Source organism: Thermobia domestica, chromosome 2, assembly GCF_964235325.1.
Source record: "Thermobia domestica chromosome 2, izTheDome1.hap1.1, whole genome shotgun sequence".
Classification (NCBI taxonomy): domain Eukaryota; kingdom Metazoa; phylum Arthropoda; class Insecta; order Zygentoma; family Lepismatidae; genus Thermobia; species Thermobia domestica.
Window position 1 is genome coordinate 355,678,190 of NC_137455.1, and position 17,147 is coordinate 355,695,336.

At 34.7% G+C, this 17,147-nt stretch overlaps 1 protein-coding gene across 2 annotated transcripts in view; it reads left to right on the forward strand.

Annotated features, from left to right (window-relative positions):
- Nucleotides 1-17,147, forward strand: part of LOC145679881 (carbonic anhydrase 1-like) — a 145,482-nt gene that overhangs the window by 22,455 nt on the left and 105,880 nt on the right. For both annotated transcript variants that reach the window (XM_081750391.1, XM_081750392.1), the window contains exon 2: nt 16,562-16,635. In XM_081750391.1, the coding sequence (XP_081606517.1) occupies nt 16,562-16,635 (74 nt within the window). The remainder of the gene's footprint in view (nt 1-16,561; nt 16,636-17,147) is intronic.

The window sequence follows — 17,147 nt, forward strand, 5'->3', positions numbered from 1 at the left end:
TATTATTAGTAGTAGTATTAATAATAATAATAATAATAATAATAATAATAATAATAATAATAATAATTTATCATTCATTCATTTATATTTATTTTACAAGTGAAATTTAGCTCAGATCAACTTTGGTTCAATGGGAAATTGCAATTTAAACGACCAATTTTTTAAAACGGTAAAACGGAATAATGTCAGTCTTCCTATCTCTCCCATGTATTTCTTACCTTTCACGAAAATTTACAATTTCTTTTATAAATTTCAATCTAAAGACTTCAAATTTTTAGACAAGGAACTTCATAACCTATTAAAGGGAATAATCCGTGCCGATTTTTTTTTTTAAATTTAGAATTTTCTTCAATGATGAAACAGATTCATTGTTCAAGATTTGGATATCCATTTGAAGAATCAAGCCTTTCAACAATGAGGAAAATTCTAAATAAAAAAATCGGAACGGATTATTGCCTTCGATAGAATATGAAGTTCCTTTTCTAAAAAAAATTGAAGTCTGTAAGTTGAAATTTATAACAGAAATTGTGATTTTTCGTGAAAGATAAAAAATACATGGGAGAGATACGAAGACTGTAGTGCCATCTATCGGCAAAACTAGTCCCTTTAAACCAACCTTAATCGGGTTGTAGGCCTATGATCATCCCATCTGTGAGATCAGTGGAGTACGCTGAATTTTGTCAAAAGAGATGTAGGCACTCAATCTAATATCTTTTCAGAACAAGCGTTATTTTCGTATGTATATCTTAATATACGAGGATGATTCAGAAAGTAGTGTCTCCAAGGCGATTCCTTTATTTGTGTTTGCAGACAGCACCAATACAAGTATCAGTGAATAGCTTGCAATATCAGCTACAAATGGTGGCATCATTTTTCAACATAGTCCCAATTACGGTCAAGATATTTGCGCCAACGCGAAACAAGGTTTTTCATGTCGTCTTCAAAGAATTGTGGTGGCTGTTGGCGACGCTATTGCGTAACTACTGCTTCCAATTCCGCGATACAACTGTAGCGTTAGCCCGTTTGGGAAAGAGCCAAAAATCTCAGGGCGCAACTTCCGAACTATAGGCAGGATGAGGCAGAATGTTAACAACAATGCCAGCAGATGGGACAACTTTGAATTCTTTTGGCGGAGGAGAGGACGTGTGGCAGTATTCCAACAACTGACTTTTCGTTTCCGGATCGTAATGGTGTATCCACGACGACTCGTTGCCGATGATGAATGTTGCTGGACGCACAACTTTCCGCAGACAGAAAATTGAATGACAGTCCGCTGTTTCAACATGACGTCACCACTGCATGCCATGGATTGCTTCATTACTCTGGAAGGAGAATCGATAGGAAGGTAAACAAATGACATTCTATAACTTAAACATTAACGATAAACAGTTCAGAATGTATGTTGTACTATTGGGCAAGTAGTGGGCTTGGAGGCATTACTTCCTGAATCACCCACGTAGTAAATATTTATTTTTCCACGATGTTTTGCTGAAGGCCAGTTAAACCCCAACTCCAAGGGATTTCTCTATCTTTAAATGTGCGAATCTTTATAAATTACTGATCTCTATAAATAAACGTTGATATCATTGGTTTAAGCCTAGAATTACCAAGCCCGTATCTGTTACGTCTATTACCAAGGGGAGTCAAATTTACCCGCTCTGTTTTCAACTTATTGTTTCACTATATGTATTGAATTTAAGATCATTTTTTTAAAGAAATTAAACTAATACCAGAAATCTTTGAAGTAGTTCTACTGCACATTTATCGTAAATGGTCATATGAGCGGTTTCGGATAAGATAATGGTAAGCACTATTTTCTAACTTTTGAGGTAACTGGATAAGAAAGTTACATTCTCATGCAATGCAATGCAATGCTACATACTAAACAGGCTTCTCCTACCGTATGCAGGTACAATTCCGAACTTAAGCTACCGACGTGAACTTCGTTATGGGCAAACACCGTGTGCATGGGTTTTCTTGGGGTTCTCCCGTTTTTTCCCCACTTGATTCATTCAACCGTTCCATTCATTTCTTATCATCACCGTCTTTTTTAGCCTAGCCGACATAACCGTCGGACGTAAAACTCAAATATTTCATTTCATTTAAACTACCTACCTACTGTTCTGTGGTTCGATCCCAATCCATTTCACCTATTGCTGTCTTTCTCCAAGCATCTCACACACACCCATATAAATAAAATGTCATCATATGTATGCATATCATATATCTTGAAGGATATCGTAGCATATATGATATCATTTATATTTGAAAACGTAATTTAAGCAAGGTAATACGACTAACACTGGAAAAAATCTCTTGTAAGCGTCTGTGTTTATAAAGGGTGCGGCGGAAATAGTTAGACGACGTAAAATTAACATAGAAAACGTAACACGATAGATAGCGTGCTCATTGTTGTTTTGTAAAGTGGTTCAAAGCATTGTCGACTGTTCGGTGCGCATGCACAGTATTGGAAGTAGTGTTGTAAAAAAACGGTTTTTTTTCTGTGAAGTTTTTTTTCAATAAAAAACATCGTTCTTTTTCATGTTTTTTTTCAAATGTCTGTTTTTTTTCTGGCAGCTATTATTTATTGATTTATCTTGAAGATTATTGAAATAATCAATAGAACTTGAGTCGAAGCCCTCGTAACTTACAAATCGTTTGTTTCCTTGTACCTATACGAGCAAAATCGTGTGATTATTCCTTTCGGACCCAGATCATTTTTGGCGTTTTCCTACTTTGTCAGTTAGTGACTTATTGCTCAAAAACCATTTACCCTATTGATATGGTTAAGACCTTGTTTTTTAGAAAAGGAATGTGGCTATTTTTTGGTGTACGTTACATTGCAGTGTTGCGAGCGGGTGGGAAATTACTGAGAGAAATGTTGGGGTGAAAATTTACAAAAAATCCCCAACCGAATTTCAAGATTTTTTGTATCTAGCACCACTGTCGCCATATGGGTCTAAGTCACCTAAAAAAATTATTTGGTACGTTGACAAAGTACAGTGAAAACCTAAAGTCGCTGGCTTCAATTCAAAGAGAGAAAGAAAAAAATCTCTGTTTCCATACACATGAAATTTTGACACTTTTTACGCCTCAGAAGCCAAAACCTTACAGATATGCCGGGGCTACAGCTTCTCTAATTATCCTATTGAAACTTTTTATGGTGCGTTCTGTAGGCGAAAGAGAAGGCTTTCAGGTAGTGGTACATTTGTTGCAACGTAGCGAGCAAGAGGGAAATAATAGAGGGGAAAGGGAAATTTGCCAAATTTTTTACTTTAAATCGGGAATTAATTGTTTTGGCTGGAAACACTGCCATAAAACAGACGTAAAGTATCTGAAAGTAAACCTTTGTACTCCAAGAATACTTCCTACAAGTATCATGACGATATCTAACAAAGTAAGCATGATTAAAAAAAAAAAAAAAATCTCATTCTACCTCAGAAATTCACAATTTTCTTACCATTTACAGAACATAGTTTATTATAAACCTCAACTGTACTTCCCCTAATTATTCTACACAAACTTTTTATGGTGCGCTGTGTAGGCTAAGGACGAGGCTTTCAGATAGTGGTACGTTTGTTTGAATGTAGCCAACAAGAGGGAAATAATAGAGACAAAAAGGGAATTTTTTTCAAAATTTCTCCCTAAAATCGGAAATTAAAATTTTCTGTAGCTGGCAACAGTGCTAGCAGACACACACAAACTATCTTAAAAGAAGCTTTGGTATCCCTATAATATGCCCTACAAGTATTGTGACAATATCTAATAAAGTAAGCAGGTCATTAAAAAATATTTCAGTCTACCTAAAAAATCACAGTTATCTTTCCACTTAGAGAACAAGGTCTACTGTAAACCTTAACTGAACTTCCCCTAACTATCCTATTGAAACTTTCTATAGTGCGTTGTGAAGGGTAAAGACAAGGCTTTCAGATACTGGTACTTTTGTTCCTATGTAGCCAACAAGAGGGATATAATAGACAAAACACGTAATTTTCCCCTAACATCTTGAATTAAAATTTTCCGTAGCTGACAACACTGCTACTAGACAGACGAAAACTATCTTAAAATAAACACTGGTACATTACTAATATATCCTACAAGTATCATGGCGATATTTAAGAAACAATGCTTTTAATTACCAAAAATATATTTCGATAAAGAGAAAAGTAGGGGAAAATCAAGAGTTAGAACCTTAATCTGAATTTTTCGTGCGTCCCCTAATTACTCCACTGTAACAATATGTACCCGAGTTTGTTCAGTAAGAACAAATGTTCGACTGGCGTAAGTTCACTTGCATTCGGACGTATAGGTACGGTTTATAACAAAAATTTCGAATTTTTTGCCCAAATTTAAGGAGATTTTAATTTCCGTAGTTGGCAACACTGCGCGCAAGCCCGTCCAATTGATGTCAACAATTAGGTATCCATCCGACGTATCTACCTGACAAGTCTTAAGGAGGTCTCTCTACAACGAATGAAGCTACAGGGGAAAAGTAATAAAGAAAATTCGAAAATTTTCGAATTTTTACTGGGGTGAAATTTGAGAGGAAAATTCGACACACAGAAGATAAAGAAACTAAAATGATAAACTATGGACCAACCATATTTGGCAAAAAATATATATACCGATATCTTAATTAGTGACCATACAGGAGCGGATTAAAAAATTGACACATCCGTATGTGCCACTTTGGCCACCTGGGCCCGAAAGGGTTACGAGTGTACATTTAATTACATTTTTTGACTACTAACTTGTGTTGTTGTAGTAATTATAGTCTTGACTAATAATAATATCGTTGTTGTGAACAATCACAATCTCTCCTTTTTACATCTTAGTTCCAATACTGATGCTGAGAAATGCAGGGTGTTTCAAAATGAATATCGGGGATTAAGTCTTCGTAGTACTTATTACATTTTATCTACAATTATAAACGATACATCAAATAAAAGAACACCTCAAACAGTTTTTGCTTCAAGTGTTCGATGTGAGCTTCATTCGTCACATGGCACACATTGAGTCAATAGGTGAGAAAGGCCCATAAACTTTCCGCCATATGGCACAAAACATTTAATTCACACAGACGGTTGCACTGTAACTACAGATTCAGTCTTTGCAAAGTTAAAACACACAAAGCTTTCTGGTCTCTAGTCTCCATCTTTGCTACTTGCTCTTTCTAACGGCAGACAGAGGAAACAATGCATGGCATGCATGTGTACAAAACCGTTTGAGTTGCTCTTTAATTTGACAATACTTATAATTGTAAGTTAAGTGAAAGATAAAGCAAATACATCTGAAAGATGTTAATGCTTTTTATAGAATTCAATATCGAGTTTCAATCTAAACATATCAGTTTGCAATTATAATGCAACTAGCTCTTTTACCTTATTTCTTGATTTTCCTTCTACATCTGTTATTTTTTTAAAGTGTTTCCACCTTCCATGATAACGATCTTATTTGCGACAAAGACAAGAGAAGCTTTCATATCAGAACTTTGATAACTAACCAAAGGGGACAGGCATTCGAGAATTGAGTTCCTGTATTTGACAACAATCAAGCACTTTATTCTGAGATATATTTTACCATTTGCTTTAGCACTGATCATGTGACTTAAACTAATGCGACCTAAAGATAATTTATGAGTGTAGTATTCAAATAGAAGGTCAGCTTAGTCAGTGGTGCCCATCCCCCTCATGTCCATGACGCACCCCCTCAATTGTCTATCCGTAGGTGTTCTTCCATGAAAAAAAATCTTTTCGATTAATGTTTACACACCCTCAAGCATATTTATATAGATTTTTAACCCCCCATATATTTCAATGACGCAATTTGCGTCATAGCCCCCCTTGTGGGCACCCCTGGCTTAGTAAATTTAGCTACCATGATCATGAAGTCTGTCTCCAACAAGAAATATTTATTTTAAATAAAATACTAATGACAGATATTGCAGCCCAGTGCAAATGCACGTGTTGCACATATGGTAGAGCCAGCAATGCATATCATATATCTAGTCGACAAATTATTTATATATGATATTCAGAAAAATATTAGTAGGCAAATTAGTATTAGTGTTTACCTTTAGACAAGTTATTTGCATTTTATACTGTTCGTGATATTGTTTTCGTACTTATTAAAGGCCTACTTTCACGAGAAAAAAAAAATGTTCATCTATACTTTTATTTCTTGGTTGATATTGGTGAAAGACTACAGAAACCCGGATTATTAGTAGGTACGCTACTCATATAAATTGTAAAATATTTGTACCGTATCAGTATCTAGTGTTTAATTTATGTTGCATTTTATGGTAATTACACATACATAAAAATACTTCAGACATAAATGACGTAAGATACATTACAAATGGCTATTTGAAAAAAAAAACGAAATTTAGAAAAAAACGAGAGGCAATGTTTTTTTTCTAAAAAAACGTACATTTCTGAAAAAATACGAACGTTTTTTTTTTTCTATTTACAACACTAATTGGAAGAATTACATAAGCCTTCCGCCAGTAGCCATGGAGCGTTGTTCGGACGAACATCGCGCTTTCGCAGTGGAGTGTTTCTTCAAGAACAAAAGGCTCTGCAACAATTACGCAGCGTAAGTTTCGGAGTCATTTTAACATTGGTAGAAATGGACAAGTACCGACACGACAAACTATTCTTAATTGGGTGAAAAAGTTCCGAGCTTCGGCTTCTGCAAGATCAAAGAAATCTCGACGTTCAGTAAGAACACCAGGCAACATAGAGAGGGCATTCATTCGAGAAGCATTAATTAGAAGTTCAAGGCTTTCAGCTTGTCGGCATGCTGTGTCACTTGGCATGTCAGATAGGCGGCAAATATTACACCAGGACCTACACTTCCAACAATTCAAAATTCAGATGATTAAAAGTTGCTCCCTGAGGATTTTAGTGCTCGCGTACAATTCTGCAATACGTTGTTGCAAATGATAATGAGAACCCAAACTTTCTACAGAGGTTAATCATGTCCGACGAGGTTCATTTTCACATTGATGGGTGTGTAAATAACCAGAATTTCCGTTACTGAGCACCCGGAAATTCAAAGTTGTTGCATGAAGTGCCCCTCTATAGCCCTAAAGTAACAGTATGGTGTTTTTTTTTATTTTGATGTGATTATTGGACCATACTCTTTCAACGACGAGGATGGTAACACTGTAACTGTCATGTGTGCTCGATATGTGGACATGCTCGAAAACTTTTTACTCCCAGAACTGCGATGGCGTCGACTTAGACAGATGTGGTTCTAACAAGACGGGGCCACGTGACATACAACAATTGCATCGATCAACATTCTTCGGGTTGTCTCTCGTTGAGGCAATGTTCATTGGCTTGCACGCTCGCCAATCGACACGTGGCTTCTTCCTATGGGGTTACTTGAAGCAACAAGTGTATGCAACAAAACCTGCAACATTACAGGATTTGAGTGAATCCATTCAACATGCAATCCACCAAACCCAGCTGGACATGGTTCAACGAGCTGTGAGTGCACACGTCACTGACATAATTTTCAAGACTTAATTACCATATGTAATGCTTTTGTATGTACATTCTGAACATGTAAAACTTTTATTCATAAAATGTCATTAAAATATTTAATTTGCCAAAAAACATCGTCTAATTATTTCTGCCGCACCCTATATAAGAGACAAAAGTAAGTTTGACTTTTCGAAAAAATAATGTATTTTACGGACTAAAAGAACTGAAAAAAAAAAGAACGACGAAAACAAAGATGAGTTACACCTATAATACCAAAGGAAGTGGGTCAAACTAGTCCGCATCAAATTAATTACTTTATAAAGGTAAAATAAATGATAACTAATGAAAGTGGACAATTCATTCAAACACAAAAGGTAAAAATTAAGAGCAAAACTTTATCCTGTAAAAAAAAAAAAAGAAAGAAAGAAAAAGAAAAAAGAAAATTTGAATGTGCAGGCAAAATTTACCCTTACTTAACCTTGGAATTTCTAGGGTTAAGGGAAATCTTGCCATATTTTTCTTATTTAATACTCAACTATACTAACAACGTTATCCGTTTCTGCATAGTCAGCATATTAACTTTACATTTTCGAGACATGGCTTCCTAGATAAATTAGATCTCCAAACTTGTCAATACTACTACTACTACTACTACTACTACTACTACTACTACTACTACTACTACTACTAATAATAATAATAATAATAATAATAATAATAATAATAATAATGAACAGCAAAATTAGGGAGTAGATTGTTACCACTTCGGTATAAATAACGGGATAAGGCCGAAGATGAAACCTATCTCTGACATATTGAATCCATATTCCAAATTGTAAGTTGCTCTCTGTTCCCACTTTTGTTCTAAGGGGATCAACACTGGGAGACATTCCATGTCAATGTAACTGATTGTTTTTTTAATGACACTCACTAACTCAGATATTCATGAAATTTGGAAACTTGTTTCTTTACTCAAATCGTGAACACTACATACATATTTCACATATTTATTGCACTTTTCTATGTAGCAGCCGTTACAAAATGTAAAAGTGGCATCTCTGACTATCACAATCTTCAACTCCTTGATGAAAGAACATTCTAGAATTTGGATGGTTATGCTGTGAGAAATAATTTTATATTTTAAGGTGAATCACCATCCGGAAGTCAATATATATTTTAGCTCATTCCCTTAACTAGTGCGCAATGAAACGTTACATATTATAAATATTGTACTATAAGATAGAGTATTGTTTCAGCTACAGCACAAGACACTGATTCATTTGGTTGAGTCCCCTGATATCGAAAAATGTAACAAATAAAAGAAAAATATTTGATTCGTTTTATAATGAGCACACAAGATGGCACTTGCTGTTAGATCTTACATGAAGTGCTCAGTTTTACGAAATGTTTATTTGTATGTGTAAAGTATTTTAAAGTAACGATCTTATTACCAAATAGATATATTGTTTGACCGTTTTTCGTGTTATGTTTCATATTTTATTTAAATATTAATTTACATGTAAGGAAATTGATTTTAAGACGAAACTTGTGCAGAACGCCATAATGCGTTGTTGCCAAATTTGTACGTTTACTGTAGTAGTCACAATAAGAAAATTCCTGGACTCTAGCGTCTCAGTTCGAGAACGGAATCGCGGTAAGGGTCGAAAACTAAGTTATCTAGTAAGTATCTAAGCAGAATTCCATGATTACTCCCTTTATTATCTGGCATCAGTAAACACTCGACACTATCTGGCAATGCCGCAGTATTCAAGCAGCGTTTAGCATAGCTCCGAGAACACCTAGCGATCCACCTTAAAGTTTGTTTCTATAATCATATAGGTATTATATGGATATTGTTAAATTTTAATAACAAATACTTTTCCTCATCTGAAGAGATTGCCTTATCTTGGAAATTGGTCATATTTTCAAATTACGTACCTAATGTTATAAGGAATAAACACAGACATATTATTTTAGAGAAATGCCGTTTAAAAAACTTTTGTTCCATATTGCGTAATAGTATTTTCCCGTAATACATATATGAAGTTTTAAGCCTCTAATGTACTTAAAATTTAGTTAGATATATTTTTTAAACTAGTAACTGACTCCCGCGTTACTTGCAGGCAATATTTTACCTTCCTTCTGCACCTTTTAATACATAGAATACGTCTGAACTCGAAGACTTGCACGAAATTCTAACACTTTGTATGGGTATCTTATAAGGGAAGTTCGGGAGAAAGCAGTCGCCTGCAGAGAAACTATGCATGTCATTTGAAATACCAATTCATGCTGATTACAATAAGCTAATAAAATTTCTGTACGGTTCAGAACTTTTCGAGTGTTTCAACGTTAAATACACAATTGCGTCAGAAGTATATAACCGAAATATTCTCTCCCATGGCGAAGACTAGTGATTAGAACTTGCTCCTGCTTGATCACGGGGCTCCATTCGCAGATAAATTGTCCATTACAAGCTGGATGACGGATGACAAAGGCGTAATGGTTGAGAATATATCAAAGAACTGCACACGATTTGTACAACCATTTGATGTGTTTGAATTCAAACCAAAGATTATGCCAGAGATTTGTACATAGTGTGAAACTTCATCATCCGGACGTTATGGTGTACCAATGAAACAACCAAAGTTCGTGTATATACTAATGAATCTGTTCCGATTACCGGGATACATTGGATTGTTTCATTGTGCGTTCCACAAGGCAAGTTACCGAAAAAATTATATACCTTTTGAATCACTTATCGAAGTTGCTTTTCGCTTTGGTTATGGGAACTGTTCGCTTGATGGATTCAACACAATTACACATATAAAATGTTCATGGTGCAAGGAAGTCTTTTTTCTGCGCCATTTCTTCATAGAACAGAAGAACACTGCTCAATTTTCATCTCTACCTGTCATTATTGTGAACAGTATAATGACTAATTTTAACTAACAAACCCGTTAGTTATTGCAAAACTATTACCTCCGATAGATTTCAATTCATATGTCAATATTCGTTCCTTAAACATGTATTTAACGCGTTTAAATGCGCATATACTCATTTTTTTTATACAAACTTCCAAGTTGAATCTCTCGAACAGTTCTCGACAATACAGGAATTTTATTACCTTATTCCAATCAGCATCAATTGGTCTTTCAAATGACATCCTTAGTTTCTCTGCAGGCGGATGCTTTCTCCCGAAATTCTTTTGTTAGTGAATCTCCTTATCCATCTTTAATATAGAATATGTCTGAAGTCGAAGACTTGCACGAAATTCTAACACCTCGTGTGGGTATTTCAGTGAACGTTCTTAAGCATCTTTAATATAGAATATGTCTGAAGTCGAAGACTTGAACGAAATTCAAACACCTCATATGGGTATCTTAGTGAACGTTCTTAAGCATCTTTAATATAGAATATGTCTGAAGTCGAAGACTTGAATGAAATTCAAACACATCATATGGGTATCTTAGTGAACGTTCTTAAGCATCTTTAATATAGAATATGTCTGAACTCGAAGACTTGAACGAAATTCAAACACCTCATATGGGTATCTTAGTGAATGTTCTTAAGCATCTTTAATATAGAATATGTCTGAAGTCGAAGACTTGAACGAAATTCAAACACCTCATATGGGTATCTTAGTGAACGTTCTTAAGCATCTTTAATATAGAATATGTCTGAAGTCGAAGACTTGCACGAAATTCTAACACCTCGTGTGGGTATCTTAGTGAACGTTCTTAAGCATCTTTAATATAGAATATGTCTGAGGTCGAAGACTTGCACAAAATTCTAACTCCTCATATGGGTATCTTAGTGAACCTTCTTAAGCATCTTTAATATAGAATATGTCTGAACTCGAAGACTTGCACGAAATTCTAACACCTCGTGTGGGTATCTCAGTGAACGTTCTTAAGCATCTTTAATATAGAATATGTCTGCAGTCGAAGACTTGAACGAAATTCAAACACCTCATATGGGTATCTTAGTGAACGTTCTTAAGCATCTTTAATATAGAATATGTCTGAAGTCGAAGACTTGCACAAAATTCTAACGCCTCATATGGGTATCTTAGTGAACGTTCTTAAGCATCTTTAATATAGAATATGTCTGAACTCGAAGACTTGCACAAAATTCTAACACCTCGTGTAGGTATCTCAGTGAACGTTCTTAAGCATCTTTACTATAGAATATGTCTGAAGTCGAAGACTTGAACGAAATTCAAACACATCATATGGGTATCTTAGTGAACGTTCTTAAGCATCTTTAATATTGAATATGTCTGAAGTCGAAGACTTGAATCAAATTCTAACGCCTCATATGGGTATCTTGGTGAACGTTCTGAAGCATCTTTAATATAGAATATGTCTGAAGTCGAAGACTTGAATGAAATTCTAACACCTCATGTGGGTATGTCAGTGAACGTTCTTAAGCATCTTTAATATAGAATATGTCTGAACTCGAAGACTTGCACGAAATTCTAACACCTCGTGTGGGTATCTCAGTGAACGTTCTTAAGCATCTTTAATATAGAATATGTCTGAAGTCGAAGACTTGAACGAAATTCAAACACCTCATATGGGTATGTTAGTGAACGTTCTTAAGCATCTTTAATATAGAATATGTCTGAAGTCGAAGACTTGAACGAAATTCAAACACCTCATATGGGTATCTTAGTGAATGTTCTTAAGCATCTTTAATATAGAATATGTCTGAAGTCGAAGACTTGAACGAAATTCAAACACCTCATATGGGTATCTTAGTGAACGTTCTTAAGCATCTTTAATATAGAATATGTCTGAAGTCGAAGACTTGCACGAAATTATAACACCTCGTGTGGGTATCTTAGTGAACGTTCTTAAGCATCTTTAATATAGAATATGTCTGAAGTCGAAGACTTGAATGAAATTCTAACTCCTCATATGGGTATCTTAGTGAACGTTCTGAAGCATCTTTAATATAGAATATGTCTGAAGTCGAAGACTTGAATGAAATTCTAACACCTCATGTGGGTATGTCAGTGAACGTTCTTAAGCATCTTTAATATAGAATATGTCTGAACTCGAAGACTTGCACGAAATTCTAACACCTCGTGTGGGTATTTCAGTGAACGTTCTTAAGCATGTTTAATATAGAATATGTCTGAAGTCGAAGACTTGAACGAAATTCAAACACCTCATATGGGTATCTTAGTGAACGTTCTTAAGCATCTTTAATATAGAATATGTCTGAAGTCGAAGACTTGCACGAAATTCTAACACCTCGTGTGGGTATCTTAGTGAACGTTCTTAAGCATCTTTAATATAGAATATGTCTGCAGTCGAAGACTGGAACGAAATTCAAACACCTCATATGGGTATCTTAGTGAACGTTCTTAAGCATCTTTAATATAGAATATGTCTGAAGTCGAAGACTTGAACGAAATTCAAACACCTCGTGTGGGTATCTTAGTGAACGTTCTTAAGCACCTTTAATATAGAATGTCTGAAGTCGAAGACTTGCACAAAATTCTAACGCCTCATATGGGTATCTTAGTGAACCTTCTTAAGCATCTTTAATATAGAATATGTCTGAAGTCGAAGACTTGCACAAAATTCTAACACCTCGTGTGGGTACCTCAGTGAACGTTCTTAAGCATCTTTAATATAGAATATGTCTGAAGTCGAAGACTTGAACGAAATTCAAACACATCATATGGGTATCTTAGTGAACGTTCTTAAGCATCTTTAATATAGAATACGTCTGAAGTCGAAGGCTTGAATGAAATTCTAACGCCTCATATGGGTATCTTAGTGAACGTTCTTAAGCATCTTTAATATAGAATATGTCTGAACTCGAAGACTTGCACGAAATTCTAACACCTCCTGTGGGTATCCCAGTGAACGTTCTTAAGCATCTTTAATATAGAATATGTCTGAAGTCGAAGACTTGAACGAAACTCAAACACCTCATATGGGTATCTTAGTGAACGTTCTTAAGCATCTTTAATATAGAATATGTCTGAAGTTCGAGACTTGAACGAAATTCAAACACCTCATATGGGTATGTTAGTGAACGTTCTTAAGCATCTTTAATATAGAATATGTCTGAACTCGAAGACTTGCACAAAATTCTAACTTCTCGTGTGGGTATCTCAGTGAACGTTCTTAAGCATCTTTAATATAGAATATGTCTGAAGTCGAAGACATGAACGAAATTCAAACACCTCATATGGGTATCTTAGTGAACGTTCTTAAGCATCTTTAATATGGAATATGTCTGAAGTCGAAGACTTGCACAAAATTCTAACGCCTCATATGGGTATCTTAGTGAACCTTCTTAAGCATCTTTAATATAGAATGTGTCTGAACTCGAAGACTTGCACGAAATTCTAACACCTCGTGTGGGTACCTCAGTGAACGTTCTTAAGCATCTTTAATATAGAATATGTCTGAAGTCGAAGACTTGAACGAAATTCAAACACATCATATGGGTATCTTAGTGAACGTTCTTAAGCATCTTTAATATAGAATACGTCTGAAGTCGAAGGCTTGAATGAAATTCTAACGCCTCATATGGGTATCTTAGTGAACGTTCTTAAGCATCTTTAATATAGAATATGTCTGAACTCGAAGACTTGCACGAAATTCTAACACCTCCTGTGGGTATCCCAGTGAACGTTCTTAAGCATCTTTAATATAGAATATGTCTGAAGTCGAAGACTTGAACGAAACTCAAACACGTCATATGGGTATCTTAGTGAACGTTCTTAAGCATCTTTAATATAGAATATGTCTGAAGTTCGAGACTTGAACGAAATTCAAACACCTCATATGGGTATGTTTGTGAACGTTCTTAAGCATCTTTAATATAGAATATGTCTGAACTCGAAGACTTGCACAAAATTCTAACTTCTCGTGTGGGTATCTCAGTGAACGTTCTTAAGCATCTTTAATATAGAATATGTCTGAAGTCGAAGACATGAACGAAATTCAAACACCTCATATGGGTATCTTAGTGAACGTTCTTAAGCATCTTTAATATGGAATATGTCTGAAGTCGAAGACTTGCACAAAATTCTAACGCCTCATATGGGTATCTTAGTGAACCTTCTTAAGCATCTTTAATATAGAATGTGTCTGAACTCGAAGACTTGCACGAAATTCTAACACCTCGTGTGGGTACCTCAGTGAACGTTCTTAAGCATCTTTAATATAGAATATGTCTGAAGTCGAAGACTTGAACGAAATTCAAACACATCATATGGGTATCTTAGTGAACGTTCTTAAGCATCTTTAATATAGAATACGTCTGAAGTCGAAGGCTTGAATGAAATTCTAACGCCTCATATGGGTATCTTAGTGAACCTTCTTAAGCATCTTTAATATAGAATGTGTCTGAACTCGAAGACTTGCACGAAATTCTAACACCTCGTGTGGGTATCTCAGTGAACGTTCTTAAGCATGTTTAATATAGAATATGTCTGAAGTCGAAGACTTGAATGAAATTTTAACACCTCATGTGGATATCTTAGTGAACGTTCTTAAGCATCTTTAATCTTATATATAAAAGAGAACGCACAAATCCTTTGTTCCCTCATCACGCTAATACGGCTGAACCAATTTCTTTCATTTTTGGGGGGTTATTAGGATTTGGACCCTAGATGGTTTTTATCATATCACTTTAATTTTTAATTACCAGTGTCTTGAGATAATTGACCATTCAAGTGTCCATAACGTACAAATCCTTTGTTAGTTCATCATAGGTAAAAATAAACGTATTTATATTCAACCCGCATGACCGTGTCACTCGGCGGGTTAACATAAATGACAGGCGATATAATGTTAACATTTACTGCAATCTTCTATGGTTTTTATCATATCACTTGAAAGCGAAAAAGTAAAAATTATCTAAGTAACAAAGTTTATTGCGTTCCGGGGTGACCGCAGCGAAGCGGGGTGAACGCTGCTAGTATAGAATATGTCTGAAGTCGAAGACTTGAACGAAATTCAAACACCTCATATGGGTATCTTAGTGAACGTTCTTAAGCATCTTTAATATAGAATATGTCTGAACTCGAAGACTTGCACGAAATTCTAACACCTCGTGTGGGTATCTCAGTGAACGTTCTTAAGCATGTTTAATATTGAATATGTCTGAAGTCGAAGTCTTGAACGAAATTCTAACACCTCGTATGTGTATCTTAGTGAACCTTCTTAAGCATGTTTAATATAGAATATGTCTGAAGTCGAAGACTTGCACGAAATTCTAACACCTCGTGTGGGTATCTTAGTGAACGTTCTTAAGAATCTTTAATATAGAATATGTCTGAAGTCGAAGACTTGAATGAAATTCTAACACCTCGTATGTGTATCTTAGTGAACCTTCTTAAGCATGTTTAATATAGAATATGCCTGAACTCGAAGACTTGCACGAAATTCTAACACCTCATATGGGTATCTTAGTGAACGTTAATGAACCATTATATGTCAAATATTAAGAAACACTGAAATATGTTTAGTTATTTTAAATGAGAAATTCAAATTCTAAGTTTCACGTGCTTTACCTTCACGGATTCCAAGATGTGGATGTTTTGTTATAATAATAATAATAATAATAATAATAATAATAATAATAATAATAATAATAATAATAATAATAATAATAATAATATTTGTAACTCTCACCAGTTTTTCTTTCCTTCCCATTTCTCCTCTTCTGAGACAAATATCACAAAGCACTCAAAACACATGTTTAATTATTCTAAATGAAATGTCTAATTACACTAAATTTACTTATTTCTGCTGGGATTATCTCTGATGTACTTCTGGTTAAAGACCTGTAAATAAAGAAATACTATAGCACATGGTTGGATCTACGTGATGACATAAATGTGGCATATGAAGAAAGTGGCCACATTAACGAGCTTTCCTTGTATTAACAACTTTTTTGTTTTCATGGTGAAGCTATTTTTTAATTTCGTAGGAAGATATCGTTGATAAAATTTTAAGTCATTAAAAAATAGTTTATTTCGCGATGTAGTCTTGTGCAAGTAATCTAATTACCCTGCTATTTATTTATTTATTTATTTACAGATTACACACTTGGTTGAGCGTGAGAATGTTACTAGTACCCTTAAATTACTTCATTCTTTTATGTTTCTTTGTAGGTAAGTACATTTCTAAGCTTCTTACTCTGTAAATAATTACTATCAGATTTACTGACCGATTACCGTCAGTTCTGGCTGTCAACTCATTACTCTAAAATGTACGATATTACTGTGAAATTTATTGTTATAGGTCATAAAAAAGTTAGTATTTATGCCATATTTCCATAACAGTAACACCGTAAATTTAAGGTAATCGTTTGGCAACAAGAATTGACGGTAATCGGTCATTACATGTGACGGTAATTGTCTACACTGTAAATAATCACTAGTAAAAGCGGAAAGATAGACAGTTAGTAGAATTGAATAAACTTAAATTGAATTGTAGTTGAGAACTTCAAACAGATGTTTATTATATAAGTAATACATCCTACAATTTAATAAAGCAAAGATTATCAAATTCTAAGAGTTTAAATATGTTTTACCTAAAAATTTCTTGATCACTTTGAATTATTTGAAAAAAATATTTTTTCTTCCGAAAGTACTAATATAAAATTAACGGATGTGTGAGGTCA